This window comes from Nomascus leucogenys, chromosome 17, assembly GCF_006542625.1.
Source record: "Nomascus leucogenys isolate Asia chromosome 17, Asia_NLE_v1, whole genome shotgun sequence".
Taxonomy (NCBI): Eukaryota; Metazoa; Chordata; class Mammalia; order Primates; family Hylobatidae; genus Nomascus; species Nomascus leucogenys.
In genome coordinates this window covers 93,315,579-93,334,831 of record NC_044397.1, presented here as the reverse complement: position 1 = coordinate 93,334,831, position 19,253 = coordinate 93,315,579, and the positions used below count along the sequence as shown (strand labels likewise).

General features: G+C 56.6%; 1 protein-coding gene and 1 long non-coding RNA gene across 3 annotated transcripts in view; both read right to left on the bottom strand.

Moving 5' to 3' along the window:
* LMNB2 (lamin B2) overlaps positions 1-11,560 on the bottom strand; it is a 29,438-nt gene extending 17,878 nt beyond the window's left edge. For both annotated transcript variants that reach the window (XR_004026372.1, XM_030795910.1), the window contains exon 1: positions 11,264-11,560. Coding sequence is in view for 1 of the 2 variants with exons in the window: in XM_030795910.1 (XP_030651770.1) it covers positions 11,264-11,527 (264 nt within the window). In the remaining variant the exon portion in view is untranslated. The remainder of the gene's footprint in view (positions 1-11,263) is intronic.
* A 1,970-nt stretch (positions 11,561-13,530) lies between these two features.
* Positions 13,531-16,768, bottom strand: LOC115830869. The gene is made up of 2 exons (XR_004026377.1): positions 16,564-16,768; positions 13,531-13,694 (listed from the first exon to the last, which is right to left on the bottom strand). It is a non-coding gene; the product is annotated as an uncharacterized LOC115830869 (long non-coding RNA).
* Positions 16,769-19,253: the final 2,485 nt, after the last annotated feature.

The window sequence follows — 19,253 nt, the reverse complement described above, 5'->3', positions numbered from 1 at the left end:
ACCCGGGGCCCTCCCAGATCCCACTGGGCCCAAGAGCCCCCCGCCCCCACCAGCATCTGCAACCTGGGGTCCCCTCCCAGACCCCTCTGGGCCCCTGAGACTCCCCCCAGGCCTCTGCAACCCGGAGACCCCGCTTTCAGACCCCGCTGAGCCCAAGATCCCCCACTTCTGCCAACCAGGGGCCAGCCTGTGCCCCTCTGTGCCCCCACCTCGCACACAGGCACATGGCCCAGGCTCAGGCTGGGCTGCTCCCTGGGATGGAGGGAGGAGCATCTGGCCTCCCCGTGCCGTGTCCCCCGGACAGGCCAGCTGCCAATGTGGTGGGTCTGAGGCTCCAGGACAGAAGCTCCCACCCCTCGATCACAGGGATCTGCAGTCAGAGTCCTCAGCTCCCCACCCCACCAGCGGCCCTCACCTTTCCCCCCGGAGACCCGGCCCAGCCAGCAAGGACACGGGGAGGGGCTGGAGAGCCAGGGGTCACCAGGGCAGGCAGAAGCGACTGGAACACCCTCTGGACCGCCCAGCTAAAGAAAGCCCCTCCCTAAGCCCTGAGCAAAGCCCCCAAACCCGCCCCTCTCGAGGGCCTCCAGGTGAACTCAAGGCACACGCGGTGCCCGGGAAGGCGACCTCTTCACTTCCTACTAATCCTGCTGCAACAACAGCCGCCACCTGCCCGGCCTCTGCACGCGCCAGCTGGGGGCACGGCTCAGGCTTCGCGTGGCCTTCTTGCCTCCCCTCCTCCCACAGGGCCATGCACTCAATGAGTTTAAAAATATGTGGAAGCAAACTGCAGTTAGATGTTACTTCGCACCCGCCAGGGCGTCCGTCAGGAAGACAGACGGTCACAGGTGCGAGTGGGTACACAGAGAAATCGGAACCTCACAGGCAGCGGCAGGAACCTGAGCTGAGGCAGCCCTACAGAAAACAGCCCAGGGGCTCCCCCGAGTCACAGAGCCACCCCGTGACCCGGTAACTCCACTCCCGGGTGTGGACCCAGAAGACATGAAATTCACATCCATGCATGTTTGAAAACTACACACAGGCCGGGCCGGTGGCTCACGCTTGATCCAGACTTGGGAGGCGAGGGGCGGATCACGAGGTAGGAGACGAGACACAGTGAACCCGTCTTACTAAAAAAAAAAAAAAAATAGCGGGGTGGGGGGGCGTACTCCCAGCACTCGGAGAGGCGAGGAGGAATGGCGTGACCCGGGAGCGGAGCTTGCATGAGCGAGATCGTGCCACTGCACTCCAGCTGGTGACAGAGCGACCCGTCAAAAAAAAAAAAATAAAAAAGAAAACTACACAGTGCCGGGAGCGGTGGCTCACGCCTGTAATCCCAGCACTTTGGGAGGCCGAGGCGGGCGGATCACGAGGTCAGGAGATCGAGACCATCCTGGCTAACACAGCGAAACCCCATCTCTACTAAAAATACAAAAATTAACCGGGCGTAGTGGCGGGCGCCTGTAGTCCCAGCTACTCGGGTGGCTGAGGCAGGAGAATGGCGTGAACCCGGGAGGCGGAGCTTGCAGTGAGCCGAGATCGCGCCCCTGCACTCCAGCCTGGGAGACAGAGTGAGACTCCATCTCGAAACAAATAAATAAATAGAAAAATAAATAAAAGCAATGCAGTCCCTCCACCATCCACACACAGGAACATGACCCAGCTGTGTAACGGAGCGAGGTTCTGACACCACAGTGTGGATGCACCTTCAGGATGTCACACTCATGAGACGCCAGACACTAAAGGCCACACAGTGTGTGACCCCATTTCTATGAAATGTCCAGGTCAGGCCAGTGCACAGACACAGGAAGGGGGTGTGTGGGCAGCGGGGCTGGAGAAGGGGACGGGGAGTGACAGCTGATGGGGATGGGCTTCTTTTAGTGGGGATGAATGTTCTAAAATTGGACGCATTGGTGGTGGCACAGCTGTGGATATATGAAAACGCAAAACCTATGGGTGAGCTGGGTGAACCGTATGAGGCGGAAATTAACTGCTCCAGCTCCGGCGCTGAGGAAAAGGAGGACCGGAGGATGGCAGGCGGAACCAGTCCCAGCACGGCCCGCTACAACGCTGTGACGTTCCCACAGCCCTACAGGGCCACAGGCGTCTGTGCAAGGTGGGTACAGGGTCGGCCTGCATCTGGAGGGCCATGCCCCTATCTTACAGGCAAGGCTCCTGTGCAGAGGGCTGGGGGCCTGCCAGGACGCACCCCTTGGCAGTGACTGGGCCTCTTCCGAGGTGGGGCCCTCAGCCTCAAACCAAAGCATCCTGGGCAATCTGGACAAGTCAAAGTCTGAGGCTGCCCCAGCACCGCAGCTCCGAGTCCTGTCAACCTACAATGGCGCGGGATAAGGGTTCCCAACCCGATTTTATATATGGGGAAACTGAGGCACGGATCAGTTAAAAAGCCTCCTCCTGACCACCACTGGGTCCTAGACATATCAGGTCTGCGGGGACCAATTGCAGGACGGGGACCCACAGAGGCAGCAGCAGTGCAAAGCGAGCTCCTCCTGCGGCACCCCGGCCACCCCTGAGCCCTCCCTCCCATGCAGGCGATCATCTGGGCTATGCCCTCCACATCTGTGTCCTAGGAACAGACTTCTAGAATAACCCAGGTCAGGAAAAAGCGGCTAGCTCCACACTGCAAACAGCTGGGTACCAGGTGCAGGCATGGTGGTGTCTGCCCCTCCCTCGAAGCTCCCAAATGCCCCTAACCTCGAGGGAGGGGCCGACAGGACACCTTCAGGATCGGGGTCACACGCGAGCTCTCCTGTCCCCACAGAGAGAGAGCTGACTGCGGCTCACGAGGCAGAGGGGCCAAGATGAACAAAACAGCAGTTTCCAACAAAGACAAGATCAGTGCTGGGACACACAGGAGACCGTTCAAGGTGAGAAAAAGCAGCGACTCTGCAACAGCAGCCAAGCACAGCGGCATGCTGGGCACCCCCAGACCGTGCGCACGGCAGTCCTGTAAGATGTAATGCAAGCCTAGTGTGGGGGCTCATGCCTGTCATCCCAGCACTTTGGGAGGCCGAGGAGGGCGGATCACGAGGTCAGGAGATCGAGACCATCCTGGCTGACATGGTGAAACCCCGTCTCTACTAAAAATACAAAAAATTTAGCCAGGCGTGGTGGCGGGCGCCTGTAGTCCCAGCTACTCGGGAGGCAGAGGCAGGAGAATGGCGTGAACCCGGGAGGCGGAGCTTGCAGTGAACTGAGATAGCACCACCATACTCCAGCCTGGGTGACAGAGCAAGACTCCGTCTTAAAAAAAAAAAAAAAAAGACTAATGCAAGCCCAGCGTGGGGGCTCATGCCTGTCATCCCAGCACTTTGCGAGGCTGAGGCGGGTGGATCACCTGAGGTCAGGAGTTCGAGACCAGCCTGGCCAACATGGAGAAAGCCCATCTCTACTAAAACTACAAAAGTTAGCTGGGCATGGTGGCAGGCACCTGTAATACCAGCTACTTGGGAGGTTGAGGCAGGATAATTGCTTGAACCCAGGAGGCAGGGGTTGCTGTGAGCCGAGATTGGGCCATTGCACTCCAGCCTGGCAACAGCGAGACTCCACTTCACAAAAAAAAATAAAAATAAAAAGAACCTAATACCATATTCTTACTGCACCTTTCTTGTGTTTATTTACTTATTTTGAGACAGAGCCACACCCAGGCTGGAGAGCAATGCCGCAATCACAGCTCACTGCAGCCTCAACCTCTGGGCTCAAGCAATCCTCCTGCCTCAGCCTCCCCAATAGCTGGGACTATAGGCACACGCACCACCATGCCCGCCTAATTAGTTTTTAATTTTTTTTTTTTTAGACATGGGGTCTTGCTATGTTGCCCAGGCTGGTCTCAAACTCCTGGACTCAAGCAATCTGCCTGCCCCAGCCTCCCAAAGTGCTGGGATTACAGGCGGGAGCCACTGCGCCCAGCCCTTTCTCGTGTTTAAATGCCCACATACTTACCATTGTGTGACAGGTGCCCACAGCATTCCACAGAGGAACAGGCGGTGTGGGTCTGTGGCCTGGCAGGCCACGCCAGAGCCCGGGTACGTGGTGGCTTCCACCATCCAGGAATGTGAGTGCACGCTATGATGCCGACACAAGGGGGACGTCTCCTAACGACATGCTTTCCACAAGGTATCCCTGTCACTAAACAACACCTGACTTGAATTAATATTTTGTTCATTTTAGATTTTTTGAATTAATTGATTTTTTTAAAATATTCCATTAGGGCCCGGTGCGGTGGTGCACGCCTGAAATCCCAGCACTTTGGGGGGCTGAGGCAGGTGAATTACTTGAGGTCAGGAGTTTGAGACCAGCCTGGCCAACATGGTGAAACCCTGTCTCTATTAAAACACAAATTAGCCGGGTGTGGTGGCGGGTGCCTGTAATCCCAGCTACCTGGGAGGCTGAGGCAGGAGAATTGCTTGAACCCGGGAGGTGGAGGTTGCAGTGAGCCGAGATCACGCCACTACGCTGCAGGCTGGGTGGCACAGAGAGACTCTGTCTCAAAAAAACATATACATATGGCCGGGCGCCGTGGCTCACGCCTGTCATCCCAGCACTTTGGGAGGCTGAGGCGGGTGGATCACCTGAGGTCGGGAGTTCGAGACCAGCCTGACCAACATGGAGAAACCCTGTCTCTATTAAAAATACAAAATTAGCCGGGTGTGGTGGCGCATGCCTGTAATCCCAGCTACTCAGGAGGCTGAGGCAGGGGAATCGCTTGAACCAGGGAGGTGGAGGTTGTGGTGAGCCAAGATCACGCCACTGCACTCCAGCCTGGGCAACAGAGTGAAACTCCATCTCAAAAAAAAGAAAATAAAATACATATACATATATATATACACACACACGTATATATGTATATATTCCATTAAAACATTACTTATCCCATCACCCCAGCGTGACCATAAGCAAAACAACACACAAACCCCCACTGAGGAACGTCCTACTGCACACCTGCCCAGCCCGCTCAGGACCAAGCGGAACCTCTAACCAGGAACGTGGAGGAAACTATCAGCCTGGAGGAGCCTGGGAGACAGGGACGTAGTCATTAAATGTCACGAGATAGTGGATGGGGTCTTGGGGCAGGAAAGGACATCGGGGAAACTGAGGAAGTCTGAATACATGATGGATGTTGCTGGGAGCAGTGGCTCACAGCTGCAGTCCCACAACTTCGGGAGGCTGAGGCAGGAGGATCAGCCTGCCTCAGCCTTCCAAAGTGCTGGGATTACAGGCACGAGCCACCGCACCTGGCATAAGATGATGGGAGGCTGAGGCGGGCAGATCACCTGAGGTCAGGAATTTAAGACCAGTCTGGTCAACATGGTGAAACCCCATCTCTACTAAAAACACAAAAATTGCACCATTGCATTCCAGCCTGGGCGAGCACAGGGCAAGACTCTGTCTCAAAAAAAAAAGTAACCCAAGATTTTTCTTTTTTTTTTTTTGAGACAGAGTCTCACTGTGTTGCCCAGGCTGGAGTGCAGTGGCACGATCTGAGCTCACAGCAACCTCCACTTCCTGGGTTCAAGCGATTCTCCTGCCTCCCAAGTAACTGGGACTATAGCCGTGCGCCACCACGCCCAGCTAATTTTTGTATTTTTAGTAGAGACGGGGTTTCACCATGTTGGCCAGGATGGTTTCAATCTCCTGACCTCGTGATCCACCCGCCTCAGCCTACCAAAGTGCTGGGATTATAGGTGTGAGCCACTGCGCCCAGACAGTTTTTACATTTTTAAATGGCTAGGGGTAGCCAGGAGAGGTGGCTCACGCCTGTAATCCCAGCACTTTGGGAGGCAGAGGCTGGCAGATCACCTGAGGTCAGGAGTTCGAGACCAGCCTGCCCAGCATGGTGAAACCCCATCTCTGCTAAAAATACAAAAATTAGCCGGGCGTGGCAGTGCAAACATGTGATCCCAGCTACTGGGGAGGCTGAGGCACGAGAATCGCTTGATCGCTTGAATCCGGGAGGTGGAGGTTGAAGTGAGCGGAGATTGTGCCACTGCATTCCAGCCTAGACAACCAGACTGTCGCAAAAACAAAAACAATAAAGCCTAGGGGAAAAAGATGAAGATACTTTGTGACACAGGCAGATTCTATGCACTTCACAGTTCCATATGTATAAATAAGGTTTTGTCAACACATAGCTGCACCTATTTATTCACCTATGGTCTAAGGCAGCTTTCACCCTATGGCAGAGCTGAGTGGTTCAGATGGAGACAGTCTGGCCCTTTTTAGAAAAAGTCGGCCAACCATGCCTGGTCTGCTGTGCTGTGATGATGAGGAAAGCTCTTGTCTAGAGGCCGGGGCACCTCACGAAGACCCTTTGAGCCTGCGGAACAGGTGTGCCGGGGCAGGACGGCCTCCCTGTACTTGTAAGGCACTGCAAAGGGCTGGGGACAGGCTGGGCCTTTTGTTCCATCTTTCACGGCATCTAGCAAGTGCTAGGCTTGAGGGATGCCAACAAGTGTGTCCACACATGTGGGCCTGGCAGGGCTCAGATGGCCTGAGATGGCCTTTGCCTGGGAATCCTCAGACACACAGAGCAGCACAACTCTGCTGGAGGAGGCCACGGTGGGACAAAATGGCCTGGCTAAGAACTACAGCTCTGTGCAGAAAATGCAAACACCGGCTTGGGGTCACTTCCAAAACGGACTCCATCCTCCACACTCGCCTGGGCTGCCTCCGAGACCCCCTCCAGCAGCCCTGAGCAGCCAGGGGACACCGGGGCGGGGGAAGACAGAAGATGCCGACGCCAGGTCTCCTCCCTTGGGAACGTTAAGGCCTGGCAGGGAGGTACCTGGAGTACCTGCCTCTCCCGCGCCTGGACACCGGCCACGGTGCTGCCTCCCTGCACCCGTCCCCGCCCCCAGCACCCAGTGATCCTCCTTCAACAAATACCCATCTGGCCAGCCCCCACCCCACCCTTCCCCAAGCCCTCCAACAACTCTCGTATATGGTGATTCATCCACCGTCAAAAGACACCCCCTAGTGTCACACGGGAATGTGGAACCCATGCTTGGCCTGGTTTTATACGAGTGTGCAAGGGTGAGCTCCTGCGGGCAGGAAAGAAGTGAGCAAGTTAGCCGGGCATGGTGGTGCATGCCTGTAATCCCAGCTACTTGGGAGGCTGAGGCACGAGAAGCTCTTGAACCCAGGAGGTAGAGGTTGCAGTGAGCCAAGATCACGCCACTGCACTCCAGGCTGGACGACAGAGAGAGACTCTGTCTGGAAAAAAAAAAAAAAAAAAAGGCCAGGCATACTGGCTCACGCCTGTAATCCCAGCACTTTTGGAGGCTGAGGCGGGCAGATCACAAGGTCAAGAGATAAGACCATCCTGGCCAACATGGTGAAACCCCATCTCTACTTAAAATACAAAAATTAGCCGGGTGTGGTGGTGCACGCCTGTAGTCCCAGCTACTTAGGAGGGTGAGGCAGGAGAATTGCTTGAACCTGGGAGGCAGAGGTTGCAGTAAGCCGAGATTGCACCATTGCACTCCAGCCTGGGCGACAGAGTGAGATTCCATCTCAAAAAAGAAGTGAGAAAGGCGTGTGTGAGGACCTCGGGGGCCACCACACACCAGGATGCTGTGAGTCGTGTTACGAGCCTGAAAAAATCTGAACTGAGTCCCTCCCGCCTCCCAGCAGGCTCCTCGGCCTGGCCACTGTCATGGCTGCGTAAGCCTCATGGAGGCTGGGTCATCCTCATGGGGAACAGCTAATTCTCTTTTCGGGGCGCTGAGTAGCACCCCAGCCTCCACCCACTCTATGCCAATGATGTCTCTCTCCCAGTGTAACAACCAAAGGCATGCCCAGCCTTGGCCAAGAGTCCCCTGGGGGCAGAACCTGGCCAGGTGAGAGAGGCCCTGCTGTCCAGGGACCTGCATGCTCTGAGGCCTGACACCCCAGGTCCCTCCTCATTCAGAGCTCCCTCCCCTGCCCCCATCCTGCCAGCCTGAGCCTGAGGCTGCTCTCTGAACCCCACCTGGCCCACCTGTGTCTAGAAGGCCCCCAGCTATTCCAGGTCACTCCCTCCATGTGGGCCCACGTGACGCCCCCCCACCAGCGGCCCCCACCCCAGCAGGCTTCCAGTTCTGCTCCCCACTAGCAGGGTTCCTGGCCCACCAGTCGCAGGCGGAACTCCCAGCTGTCCCCTGCCACATGCCCTGCAGACACGGCTGGGTGACAGGGCTCATGGGGGGGTGGGTGGGGGGCAGTGTGTCACCTGCTGAATGGCTGCCTTCACCGGAGTCAGACCCGCATTTCACCCAGCCTGAGTGAACTGAGTTGTAAAGGACGCTGCTGCGGCCCCGAGAGGTGGCTGGGCCAGGCTCCCTCTAGGGCACAGGGCCAGTCCAACAGGGTGTCAAGTGGGGCTGGGGCTGGTATCTCCCCAGCACTCACCAGGCCCTGCACCCTCAAAGCTCCCTGCAGCTATTCGTCCCATTGGCAGGTGGGACAACAGAGGCCCAAAGACAAGAAACCAGCTCTAACCCTGCATGCCACGGGTCCAGCAGGCGGCCTTTAAGTTGGGACAATGCTATCCCCACTGGACAGATGGCAAGATGGAGGCTCCAAGAGACACAGGGGCCTGCCCAAAGCCACACTAATTGAAAAGCAGGGGACTGGCCGGGCACGGCGGCTCACACCTGTAATCCCAGTACTTTGGGAGGCCGAGGCAGGCGGATCACCTGAGGCCAGGAGTTTGAGACCAGCCTGACCAACAAGGCCAAATCCTGTCTCTACTAAAAATACAAAAATGAGCTGGGCATGGTGGTGAACACCTGTAATCCCAGCTACTCGGGAGACGGGGGCAGGAGAATCGCTTGAACCCGGGAGGCAGAGGGTGCAGGGAGCTAAGATTGCACCACTGAACTCCAGCCTGGACGACACAGTGAGACTCCATCTCAAAAAAAAAAAAAAAAAGGAAAGAAAGAAAAGCAGGGGACCCCACCAAGCACTGATCTTCCTTCTACCTGCCTGAAGGCACCAGCTACATTCTTTCAGGTTTCCGGTCCCCAGGGCACTGTGACAACAGAACCCACAGGGAGCCACTAAACAAAAGTTAACCTGCTGTGGCCCCACACACAAGAGGTGGGTATTATAATTACACCCATTCCAAAGGCGAGGGCACTGAGACCCAGAGAGGGTAAGTGACTAGCCCAAGGTCACACAGAGGGTCAGTGGCTCCCAGAAATGACTCAACCCCCTCAACCAGCAGCTCTTCTCCCAGAAGCCCACCACGTCCTCTGATCTCCAGATGGGCGAGTGGGGGCTGGGCACTGCAAATCCCGACTTCAGCACCCGGCTCTCCCAACAGGACGCTGGAACCTGGGGACCCCAGGACTCCAACCCATGGCAGGAATCAAGTGGGTGCTCCTGCCTGCCCCCCATTCTGGAGTCCTGTCCTTGGATTGGGCATGGCCAGAGGGAGGGACAAAGAGCCTCCCCAGGGCTGGGTTAGGGGGCAGGACAGATTGCACCCAGACCCCAAGACACCCCGACCTCACATCCCCTTGGTGGGCAGACTTTCCCGCCTCTTCTCCTTCAGTCTGCACTGAAGCCTCGGGGCCCATTCAGAACCTCAACACTTTCCACTGGACCCAAGATCCCAACTCTCACCCTTCCTTCATATTCCCTTGGGGGCAGAAACTGCCAGGCCACCGGTGACCCCAGGGCACAAATAAGGGCCTCCCAAATTTCCCGTGGGACCCCAAGGCATCAGAACCTCTCCCTCGGCCCCCTACCCACCCTGGGCCCGGGTGAGAGATGAGGGGCCTAATTCCCACCCCAGTCACCAGTCTCTTCTGGATTCATCAGGGAACTCGATAAAGCTCCAGGGAGAACTGAGACCACATGACTCACCCCAGAGACTCCAGGAAGACGCCCCCACACCCCATCTTGGGCCTCCTCAGAGGGCCTGGACCCCTCAGTCACCTTGGAGCCCAGAGACCACCCCATTCCCCCCGGATACCCCAATACCCAGCTCCATCCCCAGAGACTCCCACTCCCAGAATTGGGGGGTATCCACCGATTCTCCTTGGAATCCTTTGAGGGACGAGGCATATGGGGGGCTGCAGCCCAATACTCATGGAGCCCCCAAATCCCCAGGACCTCTCTTTGGTGGGGAACCCTAGTCTGTAACCCTCATGGCCCCAAAATGCATCTCTCACGGAAGGGTCCCCAGAGCTAGATGGAGGCCCCTCTGCAGCCCTCACTCAGGGACCCCCACCATAGGTGGGGCATTCCTGGTCTGCACTTTTCACTCAGTGCCCTAGAAACCCCCTGGGGGTCCCCGAGAGAATGGGCCATTCTGGTCTGCACCCCTCCCAAGGGGTCCCCCAAGATCTCAGAAATTGCGGTGGGCAGGGCCTGCCCAGGTGGCACCCCTCACTCAGGGTCTCCCCCTGGAGATCCCCGAGGCCAGGCTGTCCCCACCCCTGCTCAGGGTCCCCCGCGATCGCGTACCCCGCGGTGGGCTGGGTCTGGCCAAGCTGTACCCCTCACTCAGGGACCCCTTGAAACCCCCTGGAGACCCCCAAGCTGGGACCCGTCCCGGTCTGCACCCCTGCCCAGGGTCCCCGCGTTCGCGCACCCCGCGGTGGCCAGGACCTGCACCCTTCATCCAGGAGCCCCCCCAAACCCCCTGGAGACCCCAAGCCGGGAGTCGTTCAGACTCCCCCGCGATCGCGCACCCCGCGGTGGGCGGGGCCTGGCCGAGTAGCACCCTTCACTCAGGGACTCTCCGAAACGCGGCGGAGATCCCCGAGGCCGGACTGTCCCCGTCTGCATCCCAGCACAGGGTTCCCCGCGATTGGGAGCCCCGCGGTGGGCTGGGCCTAGCCGAGCAGCACCCCTCACTCAGGAGCCCCCAAACCTCCTGGAGACCCCCGAGCCGGAGCCTCTCCCCGTCTGCACCCCCGCCCAGGGTCTCCGCGACAACGCACCCCGCGGTGGGCGGGGCCTGGCCGAACTGCACCGCTCACTCAGGGGCCCCTCGAAACCGCCTGGAGACCCTCGAGACCCGGGCCCGTTCCTGTCTGCACCCAGGATCCCAGCGATCGCGCACCCCGCGGTGGGAGGGACCTGGCCGAGCTGCACCCCTCACTCAGGGGCCCCCCGAAACCCCGCGGAAACCCCCGAAGCCGGGTCCCGTCCCCGTCTGCACCCCCGCCCAGGGTCCCCGCGATCGCGCGCCCCGCGGTGGGCGGGGCCTGCCGGCTGCACCCCTGCCCGGCCCCTAAGCCCCGGCGCCCACCTCGCGCGTGGTCACCTCCTCCTTCTCTGAAATCTTGAGCAGGAGCCGGTCGTTCTCCAGCTCCAGCGCGCGGACGCGGTCAATGTAGTGCGCCAGGCGGTCGTTGAGCTCGCGCAGTTCCTCCTTCTCCTGCAGCCGCGACAGGCGCGTGGGCGACAGCGGCGTGGCGGGCCCGCCCGCGCGGCCGGGCAGCGGCGTGGCCATGGTGGCTGCGGCTCGCGGCCTGCGCTGCTCCCGACGGCGGCCCGGGCTCGGCGGGCTCATTCAATCCGCGCCGCCGGCTGCAAGATGGCGCCGCGCCGCGCCGCGCCCGCCGCCCGCCGCGGCGGGGCAGCCTGGGACTGGTAGTCCGGCCACCGGGCGCGCGCGGGGCACGCCGGAAGTTGAAGTCTCCGTCCAGCTCCCGCTTCGCAGAGGCGCTGACTCCAGAGACAGACTGCATGGCTGCAAACTCCCAGCTCCGCCACGAGGAAACAGCATTGGGTTGCTTTCTAGTACCTGTTTCCCCACTTAGAGAACCTCAAAACGTGTTCAAAGAACCAGACACAAAAGGCCACACAGGGCCGGGCGTGGTGGCTCACGCCTGTAATCCCAGCACTTTGGGAGGCCAAGGCTGGTGGATCACTTGAGAAAAGAAGTTCGAGACCAGCCTGGACCACATAGGGAGACCCCCCACCACCACCACCATCTCTACTATGGAGATGCGCGCCAGTAATCCCAGCTACTCGGGAGGCTGAGGCAGGAGAATCTCTTGAACTCGGGACGTGGAGGTTGCAGTGAGCCAAGATCGCAGCACTGCCTTCCAGCCTGGGCAACAATGAGAAACTGTCTCAAAAAAAAAAAAAAAAAAAAAAAAGCCATATAGTGTAGAATGCCACTGGTATAAAATGTCCAGAAGAGGCTGTCAAGGAGTATGAATTTCAACAAATTCAGTTTAATGATCTCATTGGCTCTTATTAGCAATTCATGAATCGGACAGCATTCAATCTATTAAATAGGCACTCCAGTGAGCTGAGCAGAGAGGATGGGCATTCTGCATTATAGGCAGAAAAGGCTGAAGAAAAGAGAAATAAGACATAAAATAAAAGCCAGGCCAGGTACAGTGGTTTGCTCACGCCTGTAATGCCAGCACTTTGGGAGGCCAAGGTGGGAGGATCGCTTGAGCACAGGAGTTTGAGACTGGTCTGGGCAACATAGCAAGACCTCATTTCTAAAAATAAAAATAAAAAATTAGCCAGGTGCAGTGGCTCACACCTGTATTCCCAGCACTTTAAGAGGCCAAGCCGGGCAGATCATGAGGTCAGGAGTTCGAGACCAGCCTGACCAATATGGTGAAACCCCGTCTCTACTAAAAATACAAAAATTAGCCAGGCATGGTGGCTCATGCCTGTAGTCTCAGCTCCTCGGGAAGCTGACGCAGGAGAATTGCTTTAACCCGGGAGGCGGAGGTTGCAGGGAGCCAAGACTGCACCACTGCACTCCAGCCTAGGCAACAGAGTGAGACTCCATCTCAAAAAATAAAAATTAAAAATTAAAAAATTAGCTGGGCTCCTATAGTCCTAGGTATTTGGGAGGCTAAGGTGGCAGGTTTGCTTGAGCAAGAGAGGTCAAGGTTGCAGTGAGCCATGGTCACATCACTGCATTCCAGCCTGGGTGACAGAGCAAGACTTTGTCTCAAAAAAAGTAAAAATAAAAATATGAAATAAAAACCAATTGGTTGTTTCAAAGTTACTTTTTTCATAGGGTGTGTTTTAACCCCCTCTATTTTGAGGGGCCTTCCTTATCAGGTTAACCGGGTCCCTTTGGCTTGGTGGCTGTGAATGGTTTTTTTGGAAAACCTGCACCCTTTAAAGTTCAGTTTGAGGCCAGGTACGGGTGGCTCTCAGCACTTTGGGAGGCTGAGATGGGGAGATCGCTGAAGGCTAGGAGTTTGAGAACATCCTGGGCAACACAGTGAGACTCTGTCTCTACAAAAAAAAAATTTTTTTTTTTGAGACGGAGTCTCGCTCTTGTCACCCAGGCTGGAGTGCAATGGCGTGACCTCGGCTCACTGCAACCTCCACCTCCTGGGTTCAAGCAGTTCTCTGCCTCTGCCTCTCGAGTAGCTGGGATTACAGGCGCCCGCCACCACGCCCAGCTAATTTTTGTATTTTTAGTAGAGACTGGGTTTCACCATCTTGGCCAGGCTGGTCCTGAACTCCTAACCTCATGATCCACCCACCTCGACCTCTCAAAGTGCTGGGATTACAGGCATGAGCCACCGCACCCAGCCAAAAAAATTTTCAATAATTAGCCATGTGTGCTGGCACGCACCTGTAGTCCCAGCTCCTCGGGAGGCTGAGGCAGGAGGATGGCTTGCATCCAGGAGTTCAAGTCTGCAGTCAGCCATGATTGCGCCACTGCACTCCAGTCTGGGCAGTAGAGCGAGACCCTGTTTCAAAAAATAAAAAAATAAAAGTTCAGTTTGACTACGTGGCACCTAGCACTAGTGACTCCATTCCAATTTTATCTGGTCTGCTGGGGACTAGAGACCGTATTGTCTAAAACAATGGCCTGCCATACATTTTATTTAACAAGGCCAGGCGCGGTGGCTCATGCCTGTAATCTCAGCACTTTGGGAGGCCGAGGCAGGCAGACCACCTGAGGCCAGGAGTTCGAGGCCAGCCTGGCCAACATGGCAAAAACCTCTCTCTCCAAAAAGTACAAAAATTAGCCAGGCGTGGTGGTGTGTGCCTGTAATCCCAGCTACTTGGGAGGCTGAGGCACAAGAATCGCTTGAACCCAGGAGGCAAAGGTTGCAGTGACCTGAGATCACACCACTGCACTCCAGCCTGGGCGACAGAGCAAGACTCCGTCTCCAAAAAAAACCCCAAAAATGTAATTTAACAAGACAACCTGTACAGCAGTGTTTCTCCAACTCTGCACTAGATATTTGGGGCCAGATCACTCTCTGTTGCAGGGGGTTGGAGTCAGGAGATGCTGTCCATTACAGGGTGTTGAGCAGCATCCTCGGTCTCCACCCACTCCATGCCACAAGCATCCCAGTCTCCTACTTATTTTTTATTTTATTTCTATTTTTATTTGAGGCGGGGTCTCGCTCTGTAGCCCAGGCTGGAGTGCAGTGGCACAATCTCGGCTCATTGCAACCTCCGCCTCCCAGGTTCCAGCGATTCTCTTGCCTCAGTCTCCCGAGTAGCTGGGATTACAGGCACGTGCCACCATGCCCGGCTAAGTTTTTGTATTTTTAGTAGAGACATGGTTTTGCCATGTTGGCCCGGCTGGTCTTGAACTCCTGACCTCAAGTGATCTGCCCGCCTTGGCCTCCCACATTGCTGGGATTACAGGCGTCAGCCACTGCGTCCGGCCCCAGCCCCCTAGTTGTGACAACCAAGTATGTCTCCAGACATTGCCATATGTCACCAGAGGGGCAAAATTGCCCCAACTGGAGAATAACTTCCTCCTGACCTAGAACTGGCCCGGTCTTCCTTCTGCCTGGGGAACTCCTCCTTTTCACACATCTCACCTTGGGGGTTTGGCTCAGCCTCCGCCAGAGACCCCAGTAAATCACACACTGAGAATCTAATGCCCTTTCCAGCCTACTGAGGACACTGGGGGAAAGAGCCCACCTGCCTCCAACAGCCAACATTCACTCGCTAATATTCCCCTCTTACCAGATAGACCCCCAGCCTTAGAACCCAGGCAGGAAGCCTGGCATGGTGGCTCACACCTGCAATCCCAGCCACTTTGGGAGGCTGAGACAAGAAAATGGCTTGAGCCCAGGAGTTCGAGACCAGCCTGGGCAACATAGCAAGACCCAACTCTACAATACTCTACAATTTTTTTTTTTTTTTGAGACAGAGTCTTTCTGTCCCCCAGGCTGGAGTGCAGTGGCCCAATCTTGGCTCACTGCAACCTCTGCCTCCTGGATTCAAGAGATTCTCCTGCCTGAGCCTCCTGAGTAGCTGGGATGACAGGCATGCGCCACCATGCCCGGCTGATTTTTATATTTTTGTAGAGTTTCATCATGTTGGCCAGGCTGGTCTTGAACTCTGGACCTCAAAATGATCTGCTCACCTCGGTTTCGCAAAGTGCTGGGATTACAGGCGTGAGCCACTGCACCTGGCCTCTACAAAAAAAATTTTTTTAATTAGTTGGTCGTGGTGGCGTGCATCTGTATTCCCAGCTACTTGGGAGGCTGAGTCAAGGAGATCGCTGGAGCCCAGGAGGTGGAGGCTGCAGTGAGCTATGATTGCATCATTTCACACCAGCCTGGATGACAGCGCAAGACTCTCTCTCTCTCTTTTTTTTTTTTTTTGGCAGGGGGGACAGGGTCTCACTCTGTCACCCAGATTGGAGTGCAGTGGCTCGATCTCGGCTTACTACATCTTCCACCTCCCAGGATCAAGTGATTCTCCTGCCTCGGCCTCCCGAGTAGCTGGGATTACAGGTGTGCGCCACCACGCCCAGCTAATTTTTGCTAGAGATGGGGTTTCACCATGTTGGCCAGGCTGGTCTTGAACTCCTGACCTCAAATGATCCGCCCACCTCGGCCCTACAAAGTGCTGGGATTACAGGCGTGAGCCACCGTGCCCAGCTGCAAGACTCTTTCTCAAAACAAACAACAAATAAACCAGCCAGGTAAGAGGGAGCTAAGCTGTGACTGTGTATTTAGAGAACTGATACTGTTTTCGTTCCTCATAAAGAGAGGAATATAAAATATAAAGACAGATGGTAAAGCACAATGGGAAATAAATACTACTACAGGAGGCGGGGCCGGAGGGGAGAAGGATTATTGAGGTTTGGGTGGGAAATGGGGTCACTTTTTTTTTTTTTTTTTTTGAGACAGAGTCTTGCTCTGTGGCCCAGGCTGAAGTGCACGATCTCAGCTCACTGCAACCTCCGCCTCCTGGGTTCTTGTGATTCTCCTGCCTGAGCCTCCTGAGTAGCTGGGACTACAGGCATGCGCCACCACGCCCGGCTAATTTTTGTATTTTTAGTAGAGACGGGGTTTTGCCATGTTGGACCAGGCTGGTCTCGAACTCCTGATCTCACGTGATCTGCCAGCCTCGGCCTCCCAAAGTGGTGGGATTACTGGTATGAGCCACCACGCCCGGCCGGGTCACTTCCTATTCTCCACCCTCAGACTGATCTGAAACCCCCTCCCCAACAACTTCTCACTGACCACCGGCCTTGGCCACTGGCTGACCTAATCCCCCAACTCGCCCGTCATTGGAGGCCCTACGGGGTCCCGCCCCCAACCCCGTCGCGCTGCCCCTCTGGGCACTTCCATCCCCACATACCCCCATACCCAGCCTTTGCCTGTGCTGTTCCATCCGCCAGGAGCGCCGTTTCCTGCCTGCCTGAGCGGGCCTGGGCCTCAGTCTTGCGCTCTGCAAACCGGGGTCTCGAATCTAGCCCCGCCCTCCTGCCTCGGCGCTGGGGAGGGGCTTCGGGTGCCCAGAGCCATCCTCGCGGGACCCCCAGGGACTGGACTCCAAATCCCAGAAAGCCCCGCGCTTCCCGTGGGTGGGGCCCGGGGCTTTCCCCCTCCCAGCGCGCAGTTTGGGAGGCGCTGGGCAATTTTCAAATTTTGGCGCTGAGCGGGAGGGGCGGTGACAGCTGAGACCGTGGTCCCCCCGGGGGCACCCACTCGCAGGCTGCTGCTGGCAGCTGCGCCCGGAGTCCGAGGTCTGGGGCATCCCGCAAAGCTGCCCCGTCCATTCCGAGGGGCTTCCCCAGGCACGACACGCGCCAGGGTGCTCCGGGCCCATTTCCATTATGGGCAACTGAGGCACAGGATGGTTAGGGACCGGTCGGGGGATCCGCACCAGGGGCGTAGCGGAGGCGGGATTCGAACGTGGGACCCGAACGCAGGACCCTCTTTCCCCCGGGAGCTAGAAATTAGTGACCAATTGGCCGGGCGCGGTGGCTCACGCCTGTAATCCCAACACCTGGGGAGTCCGAGGCGGGCGGATCACCTGATGTCAGGAGTTCTAGACCAGCCTGACCACCATGGCGAAACCCCGTCTCCACTTAAAAAAAAAAAAAAAAAATTAGCCGGGCGTGGTGGCAGGCGCCTGTGATCCCAGCTACTCGGAAGGCTGAGGCAGGAGAATCGCTTGAACCAAGGAGGCGGAGGTTGCAGTGAGCCGAGATCGCGCCATTGCACTCCAGCCCGGGCTACAAAAGCGAAACTCCGTCTCAAAAAAAGAAAGTTAGTGACCAACTGCTGTCTGCTTTTGGGGAGAGGGTGCGGGGCCGCGGGAGAGAAATCCCGGACCCTGGGACTATGCAGCCCGTGAGGGCCCCAGTCCCGACCGGTCCATTCCACTGACCTCCACCCGGCACCGCCACTCCCACCAGGGGAGTGGATTTTGGCGCCAGATTTTAAAAATCTCAGCCTAACGGCTGTGGCTGGCTCCGGCCCAGAATGCGAGCCTGGAGCCCGGATTCCGGAACCTGGATCTGGAGGAGCCCGGATTCCGGAGCCTGGATCTGGGGGAGCCCGGATTCTGGAGCCTGGATCTGAGCGAGCTCGGGTTCCGGAGCCTGGATCGCGGGGAGCCTGAATTCTGGAGCCTGGAGCCTGGATTCTGGGGTCTGGGTCTTGGGAAGCCGGATTCTGGAACATAGATTCCAGAACTTGAAGGCCAAACCTGGTATCTAAGATCAGAATTCAGGCCCTTGGAGTTGGAACCTTGTGACCCCCAACAGAACCCCAACAGGCGAGCAGAGCTCTGAGGCCGTGGCTGGCAGCTGCCTGTTAAATGAGCGAATGGAGAAGTGAAATCAACACATACCTGCAGGGCTTCTACTTTGCGGCAGGCACTGGGGGGACAGAGGAGAAGCGAGTACACATTATAAATAAGTGAATTAGGCGGGGCGCAGTGGCTCACACCTGCAATCCCAGCATTTAGAGAGGCCGAGGCAGAAGGATTGCTTGAGGCGAGGAGTTCGAGACCAGCCTGGGCAATATAGTGAAACCCCATCTCTACAAAATATACAAAAATTAGCCAGGCGTGGTGACTCATGCCTGCAGTCCCAGCTACTTGGGGGGCTCAGATGGGAGGATCACTTGAGCCCAGAAAGTGGAGGCTGCAGTGAGCAGAGATTGAGTCACTGCACTCCAGCCTGGGTGACAAGAGTAAGACCCTGTCTCAAAAATCAATAAATAGGGCTGGGCGTGGTGGCTCATGCCTGTAATCCCAACACTTTGGGAGGCCGAGGCGGGCAGATCACCTGAGGCCAAGAGTTTGAGACCAGCCCAGCCAACATGGTGAAACCCCGTCTCCATTAAAAATACAAAAATTAGCCAGGCATGAGGGAGCACACTTGTAATTCCAGCTACTCAGGAGGCTGAGGCAAGAGAATTGCTTGAACTTGGGAGGCGGAGGTTGCAGTGAGACGACATTGTGCCACTGCACTCCAGCCTGGGTGATGGAGTGAGACTCTGTCTCAAAAATAAATAAATAAATAAACAAATAAATGAATTGTATGGCATGCTAGAGGATGGGGAGCATGGGGAAGAAAGAAAGTGGGGTAAATGCTGGAGCATGTGTGGAGTAGGGGCAGAGGTGAGCCTCTTAGAAAAGGGCGAGACAGGGTCTCGCTATGTTGCCCAGGCTGGTCTCAAACTCCTTGGCTCAAGTGATCTGCCTGCCTTGGCCTCCCAGAGTGCTGGAATTACCAGCATGAGCCACCATGCCCAGCTTATATTCACTTTTCTTGTCTCACAGTTTCTGTGGGTCAGGAATCCAAATGTGGCTTAACTTTGGCATCCTCTGGCTCAGGGCTCTGAAAGGTGGCAACCAATATGTCTCTGGGACACAGTTCACTTCTAGACTCACTCACACGTGGTCAGAAGGATTCTGTTCCTGGCAGACTGTTGGAGCAAGAGCCTCAAATCCTGGCCCACTGCTGTCCAGGGACTGCCTCCGTTCATCAGGAGGGGCTGGGGGTTAATTAGTCAGGGTTCACCAGAGAAACAGAA